General features: G+C 42.9%; 3 protein-coding genes and 1 long non-coding RNA gene across 6 annotated transcripts; 2 read left to right on the top strand and 2 right to left on the bottom strand.

Annotated features, from left to right (window-relative positions):
* The first annotated feature begins 2,497 nt into the window (after positions 1–2,497).
* LOC108157474 (helix-loop-helix protein delilah) lies at positions 2,498–11,817 on the top strand. The gene is made up of 2 exons (XM_017289553.2): positions 2,498–3,542; positions 10,482–11,817. The coding sequence occupies exon 2, from the start codon at positions 10,482–10,484 to the stop codon at positions 11,727–11,729; it is 1,248 nt and encodes a 415-aa protein (XP_017145042.1). The 5' UTR covers positions 2,498–3,542; the 3' UTR covers positions 11,730–11,817.
* Positions 11,818–12,575: 758 nt separating this feature from the next.
* Positions 12,576–14,050, bottom strand: LOC108154330 (hexokinase type 1). Its single transcript, XM_017284592.2, has one exon. It carries the CDS (start codon positions 13,971–13,973, stop codon positions 12,657–12,659), a length of 1,317 nt encoding a protein of 438 aa, XP_017140081.1. The 5' UTR covers positions 13,974–14,050; the 3' UTR covers positions 12,576–12,656.
* Positions 14,051–14,719: 669 nt separating this feature from the next.
* Positions 14,720–16,334, top strand: LOC108157768 (hexokinase type 2). Its single transcript, XM_017289951.2, has one exon. The coding sequence runs from the start codon at positions 14,844–14,846 to the stop codon at positions 16,212–16,214; it is 1,371 nt and encodes a 456-aa protein (XP_017145440.1). The 5' UTR covers positions 14,720–14,843; the 3' UTR covers positions 16,215–16,334.
* Positions 16,335–19,848: 3,514 nt separating this feature from the next.
* LOC108154842 lies at positions 19,849–20,749 on the bottom strand. 3 transcript variants are annotated; one of them, XR_004472144.1, is made up of 3 exons: positions 20,710–20,749; positions 20,242–20,553; positions 19,849–20,187 (listed from the first exon to the last, which is right to left on the bottom strand). It is a non-coding gene; the product is annotated as an uncharacterized LOC108154842 (long non-coding RNA). The 3 variants fall into 3 exon arrangements; XR_004472143.1 differs by lacking the exon at positions 20,710–20,749 and adding an exon at positions 20,611–20,684; XR_004472145.1 differs by lacking the exon at positions 20,710–20,749 and adding an exon at positions 20,621–20,635.
* Between the last annotated feature and the right edge of the window lie 595 nt (positions 20,750–21,344).

Genomic DNA, 21,344 nt, shown 5'->3' with positions numbered 1-21,344 from the left:
TGACGAACTCGCAGACAATCGACCTACGGGACAGAAGCCAAAAGATAAATTAATCTTCAGGCAGTCAGTCAGTCTCTCAGTCTTTCAGTCGATCGGTCTATGGCTGGAAGCAATCTATCTACAGCAGCACTCATATGAGTATATCGGAGCAAGCTCAAAAACCGAGCTTTAAGCCGAACAGAAATATGTCGTCATATCCACAGAGAAATCAACTCGTTTCGCCCGCAGGAGCAAAGCCATTTTGCAATTATTTGCCTGTTGTCAGTTAATTATAATTATTTGTGAAGCAACAATATGCATAAAAACCATACAGAAATAAATGACTATAAACACACAATTGTTTCATAACAAAAAAAAAAAAAATTTAAAAATCAAGTGCCAACAGATCAAGTGTGACTTTGAAATCGGCTTAGCGATTTGAAATTAGAAGCAAATCGAAACGAAACGAAGCGAGAATAACCGGAGAGGCCCACACACCCAAAGAGGGACGATCGCGGGACGGAAATTGATCGAAACGAATTAGAATAAATTACAAAAAATCTGAATAATATTTATCAAATGTAGTACAAAGTGTGAATCATGTATAAATGATGAAATAGTAATAAATAAATCTTTTTTATATACCATATCAGTTGTAAGGAATTTTCATTATCTCTTTTTATGCAAATATTGTAAGTCTTTGGTCATCCTCAAGGCTCCATGTCACGTAAACAAATATTTTGATTTCTAGTACCTTCCTCATGTTTGTAGAATAGTTCTCGTTCGTACTACAATCTTAACTTATTTTATGGTCTAACTGATGGATAAAGATAACCCGAAGGTCTATTCCACGAATATATTTTGAGATATATGTGATACGGAAGGATATACAGATCTCTTTAAAACAAATTTAAGCAAATTATTTCATAGTTTAATTTCATAATTTAGAAAAGAACTTAAGGATTGTGTAGGGCAAAAATGGTTTAGCTTATTTTTAACTTGAGTTAAGAGACCATTCGATTAGAAAATTAGTTAATTCAGTGATCTACTGATAAGTGACCCATTCCTTAGTTTATTGAATGGAATACAAGTTCTAGCATTTATTTTTTTCAATTTACATTGAATTGAAGATTAAATTACCATTTATGCAATCTTCACCTTAATGAAAGAAGAATACATGTTTATGTGCATAATGGATTCAAATAAATAATAAATTTAAATTAAAAGCAAAAGATAAAATCAGGATTGCAAGGGAAGAATCTAAGTCATGGAATAATGTTAGTGGCTATAAGTAAGTCCTCAATAGACTTTATTTTCGCATTAATGAAATTTGAGCTACAGATTTTTTGACTTATGGGAAACCCTTTCAATTTTCAAGGTCTTATTGTCAAGGTATTTCAAATAATACAGCTAATAAAATAAGAAGACCACGGCAACTATATTCTTGGCCGTATATTATGAACTACACAAATATGATATAATCTTTCTCAAGGCACTAAAAATAAATATAATAATTTTAATTAATCTGAATTATCTAAAAAGCGGAAAATAGTTTAAAGAAATGCTAAAATGATGTCATTTGATTTCATTTACTAGAACATACCTTAAAAAAGAAAGAAGACTACTTCTGTGTTAAAACATATCTTAACATTTAAAAATATTATGCTGGTGTCGGAAAATAGCTATATTTAGCTTTAGCACCATATCATCCCACACAGCCTTATAGATTAACACCCAAATAGAGTCATTTCCTTGAACTTTGATTCTCCATGCATCATAATTCGTTTCCAATTCGAATATAATCTAGATAAATATCAATGATGAATATCTTTTGTAGCCTCTGCAATCAAAAGTTCAGCTCTGGAAATGGAGTTTCCTCCAATCAAGCGAATGCAAAGCCGATACCGATCTCAATGAAAGATGAACAAACATTTTTAAGTATTCTCAAGTGAGCTCCGCTCCGACACTGTTTGACTTGTACAAATGAATGTCAAACGCTGCTGCAGCAGCAGCAGCATAAAAAATTAGCAATAAATTTAAATAAATAACTGCCTGGCGATATTAGATCATGCTCGTTCGGAACAAATCTCAGGAGAGCAGACAGACAGAGCCAAAATTGACTCGACTCGACTCGAAACGAAATCGAAAATTTGAATGGGAAACCACTCAAGAGTGTACCAGAGACAGAGACTAGAGAGAGATGGAGAAGACCAAGCGAGACCCACTGAGACCTGATCCGGCCAACGCAAAAGGCACCCACACATTTTGGGGAGAGACACAGTCGCCGTTCTCTCCCGCGAGAGAACTGGTTTCTCTTTGCTTCTCTGTGGCGGCTTTCAATGACGTTTTGTGTTGGCGTTGTGTTGTGTGTGCGGAGCGCCAGTGGGTTTCTCGGTTTATTGGTCGCTCAGCGAGGTGACCCGCCCCCTCCCCCTATCTGTACGAGTGTATCTGTGTATCGGTGTATCCGCCAGATACGTGCGCTCCTCTGGCCTGCCTTTTAATGCGGCATTTCATTCATTGATCGTTCCAATAGCGCACCGCACGTTCAGCGCTCCAGACAAGTGCCGCCGCCGGCTCGAACCCAGCCCCCATCCAGCGTCCACCCATCCATCCAGCGCTCGTCCAGCGATTGTGTGGGCCGCCCCGTCAGAATAGGTCTCGCGCTGGCTTGGCTAACGGAGTCAGAGCCAAGTGTGGTATCCCCACACACATCACATAGCATACTGCATGGTGGACGACATTGACGATCAACGATCTGTGGTCTCAGATCTCAGATCTCGCCTGTCTGCTCAGTGCACAGCGGACAAGCGCAGCAAGCGGACGCAGGCAGCGACGAGCAGCATTTTCTCCAAGCGACGACGAGCCGTTGGCCGTGTATTTTTGTCGGGTTATTGGATACAGATACAGATACAACTACAGATGCTGCTCTAAAGATACACAGCGCGGCGCGTACTCATAGATATTTTTAGCAGCCGGCCTCACGCACACGCAAACACACACACACACACAAACAGTGCGCTGCCGACACACGCGGCTCGCACGTTTTGGAAAAACGATTCTTCGAGGCTTTTCCTGCATGAAAAATCGTACTCAAAATAACAAAAAAAAAACAAACAAAAAGTTCTTATCAATAATTGAATCTCGCGCACAAACAAATTTGACTTAAAGTTAATTTAATACAAAAAATACCAAAAAAACGAGTTTCGGTCCAAACTTCGAGGAAATGATCAAAAAAATAAATCTTGAATAAAAGCAAATTTTTTGTTATGTTAAAAAATGCCAAATTTATGCATGAGCTAACAATTTTAATTCAAAACAAATTAAAATAGCAAAAAGATCAAAATAAGTTGTGTTTTTGGTGACTAATTAACGGACGCGCCGTCGGAATCTCAATTTCGCATACTTCTGGAACGCGCTTTAATGAACCGAAAATTAAAATAAAATCATCGACAAATCTTAATCAGAGTGGAGCCACCACCCCGAAAGCATCATCTAAATTCAAATTAAGCAACAACCACACACGGCAGCAGAGACATTGTTGGATTTATGAAATCAAAAAGGTAAATATACCTCCATAGATCAAACATATTATATGTGTAGAGAACGATATAGGAATACTCTTCAAAAATTCCTTCATCTCTTGTTGTTGCCCCAATAAAAATAGACAAAAAGCATTCCTTTGGCCTATCATCAGAAAGAGAGGGGTGGCGTTGGGCTTGGGACAGAGCAGAACTTTTTGGAGACTGAAACATTTATTTGTCCAAGGTGTTGAAATGGAAGACATCTGGTGGTTGGTGGAGAGAGAGAGAGGACTTAGGTGTTGAGGGGCAGAGGGGTACTGTGACGACAGCAAGTTGTCAACTGATTTGAAAGGTTCCAGCTTTGTGGGATCTCTGATTTGAGGTGAGTGTGAAATACGGAATGGGAATTTCAATTAATGTGTAAACAAAGTTTTGAATGTTCAATCAACGAAGGCTGAAGAGATACACCAATCATTTAGAGACTCCCTAAATGTAAGCCGATACAAGCCGGAAGATATAAATAAATTGTTAAGCTAATATTAATTTAAACATATTGAATTAATGTGCCATAAAACAATATTTGGGATACTCATTAAAACGTTTATCTTCTGTATGTAACTCTAGACAACCATTGAAGTGGAATCTTTTTTCCTGTAGACATTCCTCATATCTAAATCAAAGTACTTAAATATTCCATGTATTATTAATGTATCAAATCATCAATTTTTGATGGGTTTATTTTCTTTAAGCCCACCAAAAATGTACATCAAATTCTATTAAATGAATCATTCCAAATCCGTTATAGACCATTTTATTATTTTGTTTTTTCCCGCCCTGTCCATAAAATTTTGAGTCAGATAATTTTGTGTTCCCCTGACCCAAATCTCAGTCAAAGTGGGAACAACAGTGTGTCCGCCAGCCCCTGCCCCTCTTCTAAAGACCAGAAAAACAATAATAGCACCAGTACAAAAACACACAAAAAATTAGCCAAAGGCAAATGCCAGAAACGAAAGACCTGTCAAAGACCCAAGCAAATCAAAAGCCGCTGGGTAACACAAAACCCCCACAAAAGCACACAGATATATAGAGAGAGAGGAAGGGACAATCAAAGACTGTAAAGCACACGAACATCATACATCACACATACGCAGTGTGTGCCAATTTTAATAAACAAACTCAACGTAAATGGAAAATCAAACAAATTCATTTGAGCCAAACAGCCAAGCCAATGGCAACAAATCAACAGCATAAAAAAAGAAAATACAAACCAAATAGAAATAAAACAAAAATCAAACAAAATAAAAGAAAATAATAGATGCAAAAAAGAGAAAACGGAAAAAAATATAAGAACTTGCCACAGGCCGGCTAAAAATAATAGCTGCCAACGGTAGAAGGACCCCGAGAGCAGCTCCGGGGGGCGAGGGGCGGCAACGTGCAACTGGCAACAGCACGAGACAACAGGCAACAACAACAAAAAGAACAGGAACAACATCAACCAGCTGCAACAACATCATGGCCAAAAGCAAATGAAAGATTTTGAAGCTTTTCCACAAAAAGCAAATTAAGAATCACAAATCGAAAAGGAAAAAAATAGTAGGCACAAAATAGAGAAAGAAAATTCAAGTTGCATACAATAAAAACTAATTTTAGAGCTGTGCCACAAAACAACAAAAACAAAATATATAGACGAAAAAAAATACCCATGCCTCATGCCATAGACACGGACAGATACAGGGACAATCTGAGTCAGAGATTCTACTATGGCCAGATCATTCTCGAGGGGCGATCGATTGGTTTCCGAATTGTATGGGAGTGGGAAATAATTGAACACTTGTTATTCCTGCTTATTGACTAATTGCTATACATTTATTTGGGGGATTTGAAGAAGGGATAAAAAGTGAAGCAATATAATAAGACACTCGAAAAACTATCGTAGATGAGATATTCATTGGTCGACCATGTTCTATGCGATCCCATTTCATTGATTTAATCGTCTGGAAATCCTTTTTCTGGTTTTCACGTCTCTTAAAATACAGCCCAATGCAGATACCGTCTTTTACCAGGGCTCTTATCAGAGGCATAGGAACTTCTTGGCCTTCCCTCGGGCTATCATTCGCTCGTGTGGTTCAGTTTTTACTGGCTCAAGCAGCAGACGCTTCATTTTCCATTTAACCGCACCCGACTGTCCCGTATCACGCCACGCCACGCCACTCCGCCCCAGCCCGTGCAGCACTCCCTTCATTACTCCCTCCCCCCCCCCTGGGGAGAGCAGACAAGCGTGCAGAAAAAGTTCTAAATTTAATGGCTACACCTAAAAATGCAGCGACTGCAACCGAACCAAAAAGTGAAGGGCAGACAGGGTGGGGCGGAGCGGAGCGGCGCGGGTAGTAGGAAAGAGGAGAGATCCATTTGCTGGTAGTTTCAAGTGCACTCTGACTAGGCCTTCCCGCTCTCCCGCTGCTCACCCAACTACCAAAAAAAATAAATGAAAACTAACACACGAGAGGCCCCAAACTTTTGATACCCTTTCAGATCGAAAATAACTATGGTAGCTATAATTTAAACAGCGAAACTACAGGCTTTTCCAACACTTTGTTCAATTCTTGGGCTATTTTTAGGGTCATCATCTTAGGAATCGTAGAGAATCTTTTTAGGGATGTAAGACTATTTCGATTTATACCACAGTTCTACAACTAGCACAGTTCGCAATCAGAAGCGTAAAAAATGATGTCTGTTCACTTATGGCAAATTTATGCAGCAAATCAACGGCATTCAATAAATTTAAATTCAATTTAAATTCAAAATTTCTCTATCGAATTCGTCCCTTCATTTATCGAGTAGATATACGTGATGCCTCATCATAATACCCTCTGACAGGGTATTAACAACAACAACCAACACAACAGCATGTGAAACAGACCGCTCCACCCACCGCTCCACCCACGGCTCCTACATTGCATCGTCTCCTCCCCCGGATCCCCCTGCGCCCTAGACGCAACCCCTTCACGCCTCGCCGCACGCACGGCTCGCCTTTTGTCTACCTCGTTGTTGGTATGTGGCAATGTAAACGATAAGAGAGAGAAAGGGAGAGAGAGGGAGGGGTGAGAATGCAGAATGGAGCGTGGGGCATGGGTGATGTGGCAGAGAGAACTGCGGAAGAGGAACTGTTCTATGTTTGTTGTCTGTGCATTTCAATTGGTGCATTGTGCCGGGCGTGTAATTGAAAACTTAAGCAGAAGCCGACGCCACATACCGCCTCCCCGTCCTCACCGCCCCACCCCCTTTACCGTTATTGAAAAATGCGCAACAAATTTTCCAATCAAGAGAAAACAGTGAGAAAGGCAAGCCTACTTCTATGCCCATTCCCCCCCTCCTGCATTCATTTCCTGCACTCCTTCCGTCCGGAAAATCCTATATCCCGGATCCTGGGCCATGCCCCTCGAATCAGTAGAGCCGCTTGTTGCTGTTTGTTGAACAAACGTTTATCAGCCGCGAATACTCTTAATCGCATGCAATTTGTTGCCTGCTGTCCGGCCAACAGACCGCTCTCTGCGATTGCCCTGCCCTTTGAGCACACGGAACTCGGTAATTTTCACGTCGTTTTCCATTGCCTGGAATGGAAATGAGTTGAGAGAAGGCGGTGCCAGGGCTACGTTGCCTGCCGCCGCCCCACGCTGAAGAAGGTGCGCATTTTTCTGTGTTGTGCACTTAATTGCAGCTTGTTTGTTGCATGTCGCAAACTTTTGGCGCTACTCTTTCTGGCCGGAGTGGGGCAGGGTACATTTGATTATGCCAGGAAGTGCTTGTCCAAAAGAATTACGAAACATTCCGAGTACCGAATGTGTGCATTAAATAAGTTGGAAAACTTTTATTTTATCAAAATGAAAAAGAACAAAACGTACATAAATGAGAACTGAATATTTCGTAATATGATAATACACAACTTTAATAATAATAAGAACGAAAATTATATTAGTTTGGACCAAACCAAATCAATGAGAAATCGAATGACGAGTGCTCAACTTATAAGCCCCTTTCTTGTTAAAAAATATATTAATAAAAAACAATTCTAATAAATATCACTTATTTAATATTCGTACATTTTAAACTAATTTGCTGCCAAAAATAAACTAAAAATTGTGTTCCATAAGTGTTAAAAACTACAACTACTTCTTCATCTATAATAAAGAAATAACTATAACTGAGAGCCCAAATATCATTCATTAAATGTTGCATTTTGGAAAGCACTCAAAAAATACAGAAACATTCTGATTTTAAGTCTCTGGTTTAATTTATTTCCATCCAATTATCATTAATATTTTTAGTAGAGGGCTATCGATGACCGCCATCATTGATCGTTTGAGATTTCCATTTAAAAAGTGTGGCTTATCTGGCCCGCCAGTTGTACTAGTTTCTGTGGGTTCGAATAGCTTTAAATAGATTCTATCATGGAAAACCATCAAGTAAATATATTTAACAATATAATGTATGCTAAGCGTAGAGCATACCTCATGTGCGCATATGTAGTTCTCCAGTTTGATGCTTCTTTTCCTTAGGGTCTTTAAGCATTTCCATTCCTAAGGATCGCGTGGCGAAAATTAATTATAAACTCAAATCAGAGGCGAAACCCCAGCAGAAAATCCCCGACACGTAAACAAAGTGAAAAGCTTTTCACGTGTTGAAACGTTGCAACGTTTTGTGGGGCAGGGAAATGTAATCTGAATGGCTAAGTATTGTACATTGGAAAACTATTGACATAACTCCCCCCCAGAGCAACATTTCGCTGTGCAACGCTGGATGTGAGGCACTGTGAGGCACACACGTTAACGGTGAATGAAGAAAAGTGCAACAGCGAGAGCGCGCACAGCAAAAACGCCCCATAACTTGTTTAGGCCAAGCCAAGACCAACATCTTTGAATGGTCACAGCTATGCAGCAAGTGTCAACCAGGCCAGGCCAGGCCAGGCCGGTACGGGCCGGACCAGGCCGGGCCGGGCCTACAAGCAACAAGAATCGTCTATAGCCAATTTTGGACAATCTGCACTAAATTGACCATTTAAGTGAAGCCTGACAGACAGATAGACAGACCAACAACGTGGAGTCGTAGAGTGACTGCGATCGCCTGCTCTCCTTAGATCAACTTAGACTGCAATCAATCTGTATATCTGCTCAGGTTTACACCTCTGCATGCGAGACCCGGGGGCCGTTTGCGATTTTATGAGGCCAAGGCACAATGCAAGGGCGTTAGCATCGGTGCAGAAAACATTTCAATCATTCTGTATGGGAGGTGGAAATGTTGTTGTTACTGTTCGTGTTGTGACTGTTGTGATGACGTTGTGTTGGCTTCGTGTTACATTCTCATGTAACTTAATTCTTGCATTAAAATGCATTCATTAACTGTTACTGTTTTGTCTTGTTGCATTTCCCCTCATGTATTCTCTCCATTACAGCCACCACAGAAACCACAAACAACTCGCGTATACATTCCCTAGAGACTCTCCTAGAGGAAAAGTGAGTGAAAAGCGCTGGAAAATATTTTTGGTATAGTTGACCTACCGCAAAGAAACAAAGGGAAACCATAAACTGAACTTTTTCCCTACCACACACACAGACACACTGAAAACTTTCTCAAAACGTTCGTCAACATTGTAATAGAATACATAGAGGGAAACCCCTGCTGCCCTTGGCCATGGGGTGTATGCCAATTTCAAGATGATGCTCATGACAAGAATCGGGGGAAGTATACTATCCCCTGGGGGGAAATATACTATCTCCTGGGGGAGAAATATAATCTCTGGGTATCCATGAAGTTTTTAAACGTCATCATAGTCAGTCTTTGAGTCACATCCATTTCTAGTACCACAAATATATATACTCTTAATATAATATAATGTAATATAATTTATATAATATATACTCTCTAGAAATTGTTTACCGTTTTGCCTTCCACTTCGTGGATCGAATTACTCCTTGCATGAACCGTTTAGAGTCTTATGGTCGGTTTATAATTCCATCTACCATTCCCTCTCTATATTTGCATCTAAAATCCTTTCCTCTTCCTAAACGATTAAGCATACCTCTCTCGTAATTAGTATTAGTCTAACATCTAACATTCCTGCATGTAGGCGACAGCGTCATTCAGCAGCGCCCCTCGGTCGCTTAGGCAGGAGGATGGATGCGTTCCTGGCTTCGGCTTGGAGTCGCATGGGTCACTTAATGGTGCAGCCATTGCATATCAATGTCCAAGTATATTTAAATATAGGTTAGAATACCACAACATTTTGTGTAGTTTCTATGGTTCTCTTATAGTTCTGCTAAATTCTTTTGTGGAAATTTTCTGTAAAATTTGCTACCGGTGATCTTAAAGCTAGATATTCCCCAAGATAATCCTGATAGATCAAACCTGGCGATACAAAATTCTATTGAATCTGGTCTTTAATTTCACTACTTCGTAAAAGAACAGCGGCCCCATTGATTGCGCACTACGATGATCAATGGGATCAATTTTAGTTTGATTTTTGTGTTTTCCATTGCGAGATTCGAATTCTCAAAAGTGGAGGCAGAAGAAATAAATTGTATTTATGGGTTTTTTTTTGTCTAGATGCGTTTTTTCGGCTTCAGTGGGTTTTATGTTTTACGGCGGAAGCACACACTACTCAAAAGTCACAAGAATCGACTTCAGTTCATTGAAGCCAATTTTTGAGAGCCGTTTACGGAAGTTACCGCGGGTGGTGGGTTCCGCCACGAATTTCGTTACGCTCCATTGGGCACATCCATCTCCGAGACCCACATATGCCCATGCCCATGCCCAAGCTCTAACTTCTATGCTCTTCTTTGGTCTGTTCGTTTTTTTTTTGCTTCTTTGGGGAGACAATTTAAAACAAAATTGTTAATTGCCCTGGCGGATTGCCGCTGGGGGATGGAATGGGTTGAGCCAAACTCTGAACTAACGTCTGTTCTCTTCATTTCCACTTTTCAGATGAAGTCGAACACGTACGAGCTGCATAACTACGCCGACCTAAACATGGACAGCAGTCCCGCGAAAAAGGATTCCCGCAAGCGGAAGGCGGCCAGTGCCCGCGGTGAGAAGTATTCCCTGCGCCAGAAGCGACAGAAGCGATGTGCGCCCGATGAAGCGGAGCAGGAGCTGCCGGACCTCGACCTCGAGCTGGAGAGCCTTGAACCAGCAGCGAGCAGGCCAAAGAAGAACTCCTCCACCAACAAGGCCAAGACGAAAGCACCGCCCCTGAGCAAGTACCGCCGGAAGACGGCCAATGCTCGCGAGCGGACACGGATGCGGGAGATCAACACGGCTTTCGAGACGCTGCGGCACAGTGTACCGCAGGCCATAACCGGGGAGGTTGCGGCTAATGCCAGTGAGAAGCTGACCAAGATCACCACCCTGCGCCTGGCCATGAAGTACATAAAGATGCTGAGCGACGCCATCGAGGATCCCAGCTACGAGAGCGAGTTCATTGGTGAGTGTCTGGAAGAGAGCGCCAACCGTGAGGCCCTGGTCACCGTGGATTCCGAGCCAGAGCTGGAAGTGGAGATGCCAGTACCAGCGGCTAAGAAACCAGCCAAGTCCAAGGCGGGATCTGCTGGCAGCAAAAAGTCCACGGCCGCCAGCAAACGCCAGACACAGAAGCAGGCCAAGGAAAAACATCCCACGCCCACACAGACGATGACAACGACTCCGATGTGTGCTTCCGGCAGTTCGGGGGAGTCCTGCTATGCCGCCTCGTCGATAGGCTCGCCGGGATCCAGTGCCGGCGCTGCCTGCTCGCCCAGCTCTGCCTACGCCTCACTCTCGTCCTCCGCCTCCAACATCAGCCACCGCAGCAGCAGTCACCGCAGTAACAGCAGTCCCGGACTGGAGCCCGATGGGAACCTAATGGGTCTGCAGGGACTCAGCGACCTGGACACCCTGCTCCTGGAGTCTGATGGTGAGTCCCTGCACTGTCTGAGTCCCAGCTATGAGAGTCTTCTGACCAACGGAGAGTCCATTCTTCCGTGTCGTGGTGACATGCCCATGCCCGGCTGCCTGGATAAGCCGGATGTGGAGCTCAGCCTACGTCTGCTGGATGCAGATCGCTCCACGGACTCATTCGACTTTGCCAGCGACCAACAGCCGTCGGCCTGCATCAGTTCCCTGGCCACGCTGGATGGCTGCTATCCCTTCGGGGATTTGTTGCCCGGCGACTTCTCCGATATGTTTCTCACGTGACGCGGCCCGGATCCGTGTTAAGTGCCGCCTCGTACTGTCACTCGGTGGGGCCACTGTTACACTCTCGTTTTAAGCCTAAACCTAGTTGTTAAAGTGATTTCACTGTTAGCTATTTAGCCATGCGATCATGCGGCGCGGAATTCATTGTGTCATAGAAAAGCAGCCTTAAGTTAAACACAACAAGAACAGCTAGATAGAAAGATCTGCACATTTTGTATGCCCTATAGATAGGGAGAACAGACAGGCCCACACATCTATCTATACATGACCGCACCATACCATACCATACCATACCACACCGATCGTTCGACCACTAAATTTAATGAACCAAGAAGCATTTCTCTCTTTGTGAAGCATTTCTCGTTATCGTGTATGTAAATAAAGCACCAAGTGTTGTCCCATGACAAAAGCTCAACGAAATCAATTGCCTTTTATTATGATTGGATTGGATTTTTCCTAGATATATCTATATAATAACTATATAAGATCGAAACCGTTAAAGTTGCAGGTAATTTCAGAGAGACTACACATGAGATTATGATCCAAGATCTCTCAAAACAACACTGTGTATGTTGTTGTTGGATTCTGGGGACCTCCTCTGCCTGGAACATACGAAACCGAGTACGCAGCGGAGCCGAGTTCCAAGGCGAAGGATCGCCCGAAAGAGAATGGGAATACCAGTAAACCGTGCGCCCATATGAAATGGAATTTGCTCCTGATGTTTCTGCTATTATCTTCCCATTTACTAAAATGAATCCACCATCGCATAATTGTTGTATGCATAATTTAATTTCTTGTCAGCAATTAAATGCTGTCGACAATAAAACACAGCGATTCCAACAGCAAATATTTGTTATGTTCCATAGAATACAATAAACGGTAAAATTCACACAGCAATTAAGTATAAACATTTAATAATGATTTGGGTTAGAAATCCAATTCAAATATCTTTGATTCGCCGCGGTACTTATCGGCGTGGGCCAAACCGGCCATGATGGCGGCCCCCACTCCGCAGCTGTCCTGGTTGACGACGTATTCGAATTTGTAGCGGGGGTCGGTGAGTTGGAGAGTGTACTTGTTGATCACCGTTTGGAATGTGGGGTTGAGGCGGTAGATGCCGCCGTCAACGGAAATGGAGATTTGGGCGATCTTCATGCGGTTGATCAGACAGGCGACGCCCGAGGAGAGCATCATGGCCGCACGGCTGAGGATAATGTTGCAGATGTAGCGCACGGCGGCCAGGTCGCGCTCCTTGCAGTGGCGAATGCGGTATTTCTCCATTACCTCCTGGGCTTTAGTGTAGACGCCAGACGGATCCGAGTCGAGATCGAAGACTGAGGACATATCCATCCTCCACTGGTTGCCGATTAAATCGAGCGTCTGCCCTTCGAAGATGGTCCCATTCCGCATCAGACGCACTATGACCATACGAACGAGCTCGCTTATGAAGAGGGCACCGCTGAACTTTTCGTAGATGCGATGGCCGGGATTCGTGGATGACTCGTCCAGTGTCTTGTCGAATTCGTTTCGTACAAAGTCGAGCTGACCGCCATCCCCAAAGTGGGCCCAGTCAGTGTTGACGATCATTATGCTCTTGTTATTAGTGCCCGTGTACATGTGGCAGTTATCGACATCCTCCACGTAGCAGGAGTTGGTGATGTTGCCCATGTTTAGGCCTATCCGCGTATCCGGCTGCGTCCAGCAGAGCGCCAGGAGGGATCCTATGGCCACATTGATAATGCCCAAGATGTTGACCATTATCTCGGGGAACTTGGCCAAGGCGTCGCGCAACAGCTGGACCACATCCTTGCCGATGGCTCCCGTGGCCCCGAACTCCTTCGTCCAAGCGATTAGTATTCCCACGTCCAGGGCCAGCTTATTCAGCGAAAAGGCAAAGGCAATGCCCATCGGTAGGTTCTCCTTGTCGACCTTCTTGTCCTTCACGAAAGTCGCTATGTTGGAGGCCAGAAAGTTGAAAAGTTCTGTGCCCTTGGCGGCGGCTATAGAGTGTGGTATGATCACGCACTTGGAGCTCATGTACACGTCCTTCTCGCTGCTGAATCTCACCAGCATGATCCGGCAGTTGGTGGGCATCATCTCCAGGGCCAGGAAGCGGCCACGATCGCTCTCGCGATCCATGGTGTCCCTTACCTTTACCAGATCATTCTCGCTGGGCACAAACATCTGACATAGCTTGTAAACCTCTGGAAAGTCCACCTCTGGCTTAAATATAGTGCCGGCCATTTTAATAGGGTTTTGAATCGAGTTAAGTATTTTGAGAGTTACCCAAATGGAATGGGTTTTGTAACTTTATAGCAATAAAAGGAAAGGAGTACTTTGTTCTCTTCTTTTTTAAAGGTTAAATATTTTTTCTCGATCTAAACTTCGACTCCACAGATATATATATATACGTACTTTGCTTACTACGTGTGCGGGGTGTGCGGGGTACTTAAATTCTCTATTGGGCTGTTTGTACTCGGTTACTCCTCAGAATCTATCGAAAATGAGCAAAGTCTCTGCTCTGCCACCGGGGTATCACGAAAAACCCCGCCATGAAACAGCTTGCCTCATGCAACATCTTGGTAAATGTCTAGCTTTTGATAACAGTATTTTTTCAGACCCATTAGAGGCCATTGAAGAATGCATTATATATTTACAGTAGCTTTAGAACCACAGGTGCTACAAGGCTATCTCAACTTGACTCTTCCTAACATTAAATATTACCGATCCATCGGCCTAAAAGACCCGCGCTCATATATTGAGGAGACTGATTAACGAAGAGTAAAAATATGATACTTGGCGATTAGCTTATTCAAGATAGCTTCTGAATGGTCGTTGCCTTACCTTCCCATTCGAGTATCACTTAACAGCAATAAGAATAGTGCAACGGGCAATGTTCATTTTCGCTCATCAAGTAAATCAATGAAACCTCAAAATCAACCAGCAATCATCCCAGCAATCCTCTATCTAAAATCAGAACCCCACTTATTTTTACTTCCACACTTTCGAAATAACTCGCAGGACGAGACAGTTGTAAAATTTCCCCTTTTGCTACGTTTGGCATTTGAACTAAATTTTTAGTTAATTTTGAAGTGTTTTTTCTTGGGCGGTAAAATGTCGGTGGTACCCACAACCATTGCCCCAGAGGTGGAGGCCGCGGTGGCGGGCTTCATGCTGACCCAGGCCCAGATGACCGAGGTGGTCGATCGCATGACCAAGGAGATCAAGATGGGCCTGGCCAAGGACACCCATCCGCGGGCGGTCATCAAGTGCTTCGTCAGCTACGTGCAGGACCTGCCTACGGGAAAGGAGCGCGGCAAGTACCTGGCTCTCGATCTGGGCGGCTCCAACTTCCGTGTGCTCCTGGTCGACCTAAAGAGTAACACGGATATCGACATCGTCTCGAAGAGCTTTGTCATTGCAAGTAGCATGCTATCGGGCCCCGGCAAGGATCTGTTCGACTTCATTGCCAACTGCCTGGCCGATTTCTGCAAGGAGCAACGCCTCCAGGGGGAAGCCATTCCCCTGGGCTTCACCTTCTCGTTCCCCCTGCAGCAACAGGGCCTGACCAAGGGCATCCTGGTCACCTGGACCAAGGGCTTTAGCTGTGAGGGAGTTGTGGGCAAGAATGTGGTTGCCCTGCTTCAGGAGGCCATTGAGCGGCGTGGCGACCTCAAGATCAACATAGTAGCTATCCTCAACGACACCGTCGGCACCCTCATGTCCTGTGCCTTCACGTCACGCAACTGCCGCATAGGCCTCATCGTCGGCACTGGCTCCAATGCCTGCTACGTTGAAAAGACAGTGAATGCGGAATGCTTCGAGAACTACCAGACCAGTCCCAAGCCGCACATGATCATCAACGCTGAGTGGGGAGCCTTCGGGGACAACGGCGTGCTGGATTTTGTCCGCACCCCCTACGACCGCATTGTGGACAAGGTGACGCCCAATCCCGGCAAGCAGACCTTCGAGAAGTGCATCTCTGGCATGTACATGGGCGAGCTGGTGCGTCTGGTACTGGTGGACCTCATGGCTAAGGGGCTGATCTTTGCCGGCGAAAGGTCTGAGAAAATTCAGACGCAGTGGAATTTCCAAACCAGCTACCTCTCAGACATTGAGAGCGATAGCCCGGGTGACTTTCGTAACTGCAGCAAGGTCATCAGTCAGCTGGGACTCGTCGGCAACCACGTGAGGGACAAGTTACATTTGCGGTACATCTGCGAGGCGGTCTCTTCGCGCTCAGCAAAGCTCTGCTCCTGCGGCCTGGTCACCCTCATCAACAAGATGAACATCAACGACGTGTCCGTGGGCATTGATGGGAGTGTGTATCGCTTTCATCCCCGGTATCACGATTTGTTGATGTTCCACATGACCAAGTTGTTGAGGCCTGGCATCAAGTTTGAGCTCCTGGAGTCCGACGATGGGTCAGGCAAGGGTGCGGCCTTGATTGCAGCCACCGCTGTGCAGAACCAAGCCCCCAAGTAGTCAATCAAAATTGGGCCGGATAATAAATAATACTAAAAATTCACAGTAAGGAAGGAGTAACAAATTGAGCGATATATTAAGTCATACAATTTACATTAAATATAGAATCTTATCATTAAACTCGCCACCTGTGCGCATTTTGTTGCAACACGTGCTCATAAATGTGTCGCGCCATCTAGCGTTCTTTAGTTAGAATCGGTTCGAGTTATCGAATTCAAAATGTGCTACTATCGAAACCAGCCGATTAGTTCCAGTAGCCGCTGAGAGACAGAGATAATATTACATGGATAATGCATGTAGTGAGAGCGAGATATATGTATGTTATACAGAAAATCTAGCTAAGTCTAGTAGACAATGGATTCACTGATCGGATAAAATTATGTGGGCATGGCTAAATGTTCTATATAGTTAATAATATTAGACGGAACATCAAAATTTAGCAATATGGTTTCACATCCTTGACGAAGAACGATTAACCTATTATAAGTCAACTAGGTTTTTAAATTTTCCACCGAAAATAATGAAAATTTAACCATTTCATATATAGCCATATTGTAAGAAAAGAAGTCAAGGTATATAACGTCAGAACGAATATATGTAACTATAACAGTATTAAAATTAATGTCGCACCCAGTGTAAGGAAAGCAGTCAAGGTATATATAACGTCAGAACGAATATATGTAACTATAACAATATTAAAATTAATTTCGCACCCAGTGATGGGTGGATAAGTGCCGGAGCCGGATAAGACACTGCGCGGTCGCAACGAGGAAACATGTGACAAAGATTGTATGTCAATTGCTGCAGTACATCAATATCCAAGTTGCCCGTATTCTCAAATAGGTTGTAACGCGTCCGCTTTGCCGTCGCCTGAATCGACTGATGGCTGACCATGAAGAACTGGATCTCATTGGAATGGACAATGGTGCGATCGACGACGGTTCCCGGAACAACATAGTTGAACTTATTGTATTGCGATGGAGCTCCGTTCGGAAAGAAGCGCGTATGATGCCGGGAACTACAATGACGCAGAAAACCTTGGGTTTGATATGCATCTGAAAGGAAGCGAAGGTAAATAAGCGAAAGAAATTAAGGAGGTTTCTGGATGTAACAGTTCAAATTTTCTTGAAGCAGGCCGCAGAAATCCCCCTCAACTCTTCATTCTTAATCTTGGGAAACTCCATCGCTGCCACCATCACGATAATAGATAATGTGCTCGGGATAGGATATGCGGAACTGATGATAGACACGCAAGTGCTCAAGAGCTACCGACTCCATGTCCTCAATCTCCTCCAAGGCAGAGCGTTGCAAGCGATATTGCATGTTATATGAAGCCCCGAATGGATCATGGGTGGCGGCAACACCCACCACTCTGGGGATCTCTCGCTGATCGGGCGACGGATGAGTTACATCAGCACCCAAGAACATCGCATTCTTTAGCAGACAGCGGGGGTCATCCTTTAGCTTATGATTGATGCCGTTTAGCTTGGAATTGACCTTAAGTAGAACGTTAACGTAACGTTCTAGTTAAAGTTAATTCCAAACTGAACGGCACCAATCACAAGCTAAGGGATGACCTGCACTGTCTGCTAAAGAACACTATGTTTGTGGGTGATGGTGTGACTCATCCGTCGCCCGATCAGCGAGAGATCCCCAGAGTGGTGGGTGTTGCCGCCACCCATGATCCATTCGGGGCTTCATATAGCTTGTGATTGGTGCCGTTCAGTTTGGAATTGACCTTAAGTAGAACGTTACCAATAACCAGCGCGTTACATTTACGCTCGACTGTGATCTGCTTGATGCATTGTGTGAGAATGCCATCCTGCAGCTCAGCCTTTTACTTCACGACATCAAAAAAGCGCCCGAAATTTGGTATAATAACGAACACCAAATCAAATTGATTTCGAAAAAATGAGCATCCAGTTCACGTTCATCTTTGTAATTCTGTTTCTCGTCCTTGGTATCCAATGGTGTATGTGTATCCATGAAAATTCTAAGCAAAAAACCATTAAAAATAGATCTTATTGTTTTTATTTTCTAACAAGCTTGTTGTTTGCCTAACACTAGTGTTGACCGATGTAGTGAGGGTCCGTCCACTTTCTAAACTCGCTCTCTCGGTTCTCAGAGAGACAAACGCTGCAGTCTTCTGACAGGAAAGAAAATTTGTTCGATAATATATATTTATTTTTTTTTATTTATTTATTTATTAAATTAACAAATTATCTGTTAATAATGGTACTTAGTTACTAAAGGCGGAAAAAGATAAGTTAAAAGTAAGCTAAATTTAAATGATTATAAATATTGCATGCAATTAGTTTAAGAGACAGTTCAGGGGATAGGGTTTGACAGAGGGAGTTATAATTATGGCATAAAACCCTAAAAGGTTCATGATCAGCATAATTAGACCTACATATGGGTAGACGGATAGGCCTAAAAGTACGGGTAGGTCTAGATGGAACGGCCAAGTCAATCTGACCCAAGAGAGTTTGGGAGTCAACAGTCCCAAGAAGGAGCTTGTGCACGAACATTACGCCATTGCATATTCTGCGATGGTGCAACGACGGCAGGTCAATAAGATTTAGCCTAGACCGTAGGGTGGCAAGATTCTACCCGAGTCCCAGTTAAAGTTCCGAAGGGCAAAAATTAAAAATTGCTTTTGCACGGATTCAATAACAGCCTGCTGCTCTTTATACTGCGGGCTCCACACACAAGAACAATACTCCAATATAGGACGTACTAACGAGATGTACAGTTGTTTCGTAACGTACGGGTCGTCAAACTCCTTGGACCAACGCTTGATGAACGCTAAAACACCCTTAGCTTTATTTACAGTTGCAGCTATATGGGTGTTAAAACACATCTTATGATCAAAAAGGACTCCGAGGTCATTTGAACTCGAAATTCGCTCAAGGACATGATTTCCTAGAACATATGGGACAAAATGAGGAGCGCGACGGTTAAATGTCATAAGTTTGCATTTGGAAAGGTTCAGAAAAAGAAGATTAGTTGAACACCACAATAGTAGTTCACTTAGATCAAGTTGAAGGCGTGTGTGCAAATACCAATCAGAGTAAGAAAGACAGATTTTAACATCATCAGCATACATAAGTGTAGTAGAGTATGTTATAACTTGAGGAAGGTCATTCACAAATAAAATAAACAGAAGCGGGCCCAGATGACTTCCCTGTGGCACACCTGAAGTAACATTAACAGTATTTGACAACACGTTAGAAAACAAAACACGTTGAGTACGGTTAGAGAGATAGTACAAAATCCAATCTAGATTGGGCAGAAAAATGCTGTTAGCTTGAGGTAGCTGGTACGGATACGGAGTGGATGCGTTGTAAATATGAGACGAGTACGTTGTTTGGAAAAAGTTAGCGAATAAATTTGCAATACCAACAGCAGAAGCTTCTGTTATGTTCTGGTAATGAAGGGACGGAGGAAAAACGTTTGACTTGCGCTTAGAGTTAACGAACGAATAGAATTTTTTAGGATCACTACGAAAGTTACTACTACATTGTGAAAGGTAATGATTATAACACTGACTATTGACGGCAAGGAACAGAGAGCGAGCGGAGGAGTATAGAGCTAAGGCCAACGTGGAGCCCGAAAAATAGAACGAAATAAATACTTTTAAGGAAATTAGAATATTTTGATTCATAACCATTTGTCCAAAGTGGATAAGGATGGAAATGGAAACCCCTTTTCGATCAAGTGGCGATACGCCCGGGGGCCAGCAGTATGGGGACAAATCGCATTCGAAATGTCATCGTGATTCCATTGAACTCTTTTCCCGCCGTTCTCAAGTTTCCTGATCTGCGATTTGGTGAAAATGGTATTAAGGGAATCAATAAGCGTCTGCGTTTTCCCAATTTGCTCAAGGAGCTTAGCTTTTTCCCTTTGCAAGTCAGCAACTTTCTTTTGCAAACATAAATTGTCTATGGCAAGCCCAGAATCCACAACTTCTTCGCTGAAAATTAATCATATTAATAGCCATAAAATAGTAACCGAAATGTAAAAATACTCAGTTTGGGAGTTGAAGTCACAAACATTGTCCCCACAAGCTGATTTTAAGTGCTCTGTTAGAACTTGCTCACGTTGATTCTGCGGTACAGCAGTTGGCATCAGTCGTCTCCGCTTTGTTGCGCTTTCGGACGGATAGTAAAAAAGTCCGAGTCCTTAAAATGTTTGCTACAAATTTTACTCGAACTCGTAAATTGAACGCCACAGCTCCTTGACCACAGCTCCCTTCTGCTTTCATCTCTTGGTACTAAAACATTCTTTTCCGTAGTTCTCGAACGGCATAGCATACAATACTTTGTGGTCATGTTTAGACCTGTTAAGGAATCAAAGATAATATATTAACACACACATATGACACAATTACACACACATTTAGCTACACAGTCTCTGTCGTCTATACCATACGTTTATGATTTGTTTTTAATTACTTCCCTTTGTTTATTAGAAAATATTTGTTTATATTTCCTACCTGTCAGCTGTGACAATAACAAACGAAGTACGATTGCTTATATTCGATATGATATATGATACGATATTTTTCTGTGATATTTTCTCGACGACTATATCACAAAACGATATTTTTAGAAAACATCGACCACCATGTATCGTTTATTCCCGCACGAATTAAACATGGACAAGATAAAATAACTTGTATAATAAATTCTACCAAAACTCCTATCGTGAAATCTTTGCGATAAAATTGTGAAGACAAGTAGAAATACATTAAACTTCGGTGCACATATCAGGACTAGATAATAGAGAGCTACCCTGGATTGTAACCTGGATTAACAGCTGACTCTTAAATATTTAACAACCCCCGAAAGCTCAGCAGCTTCAAAATTATTTGTTGAAAACAAAAAATTTAAAAAAAACACGTCTTTAAACTAAAAACATCTTTCTGGAACTTTTTCCGATATATTGATTTTTTATAATTGATGTATTCGATATGGCGATATTAAAATTTAGAAAATTTGATATATCGAAATACGATATGATTTCAAAAATTAACAATCCTACTTTCTGAGGTTGAAAATTGAATGGTCCTCATCACAGCGGTCGACGGCAGCTTATTTTAATTGGTTGCGGGTAATTCACCTATAAAAA

This window comes from Drosophila miranda, chromosome 2, assembly GCF_003369915.1.
Source record: "Drosophila miranda strain MSH22 chromosome 2, D.miranda_PacBio2.1, whole genome shotgun sequence".
Classification (NCBI taxonomy): domain Eukaryota; kingdom Metazoa; phylum Arthropoda; class Insecta; order Diptera; family Drosophilidae; genus Drosophila; species Drosophila miranda.
The sequence above is the reverse complement of the archived record's forward strand: the minus strand, read 5'-3'. Positions and strand labels throughout refer to the sequence as shown.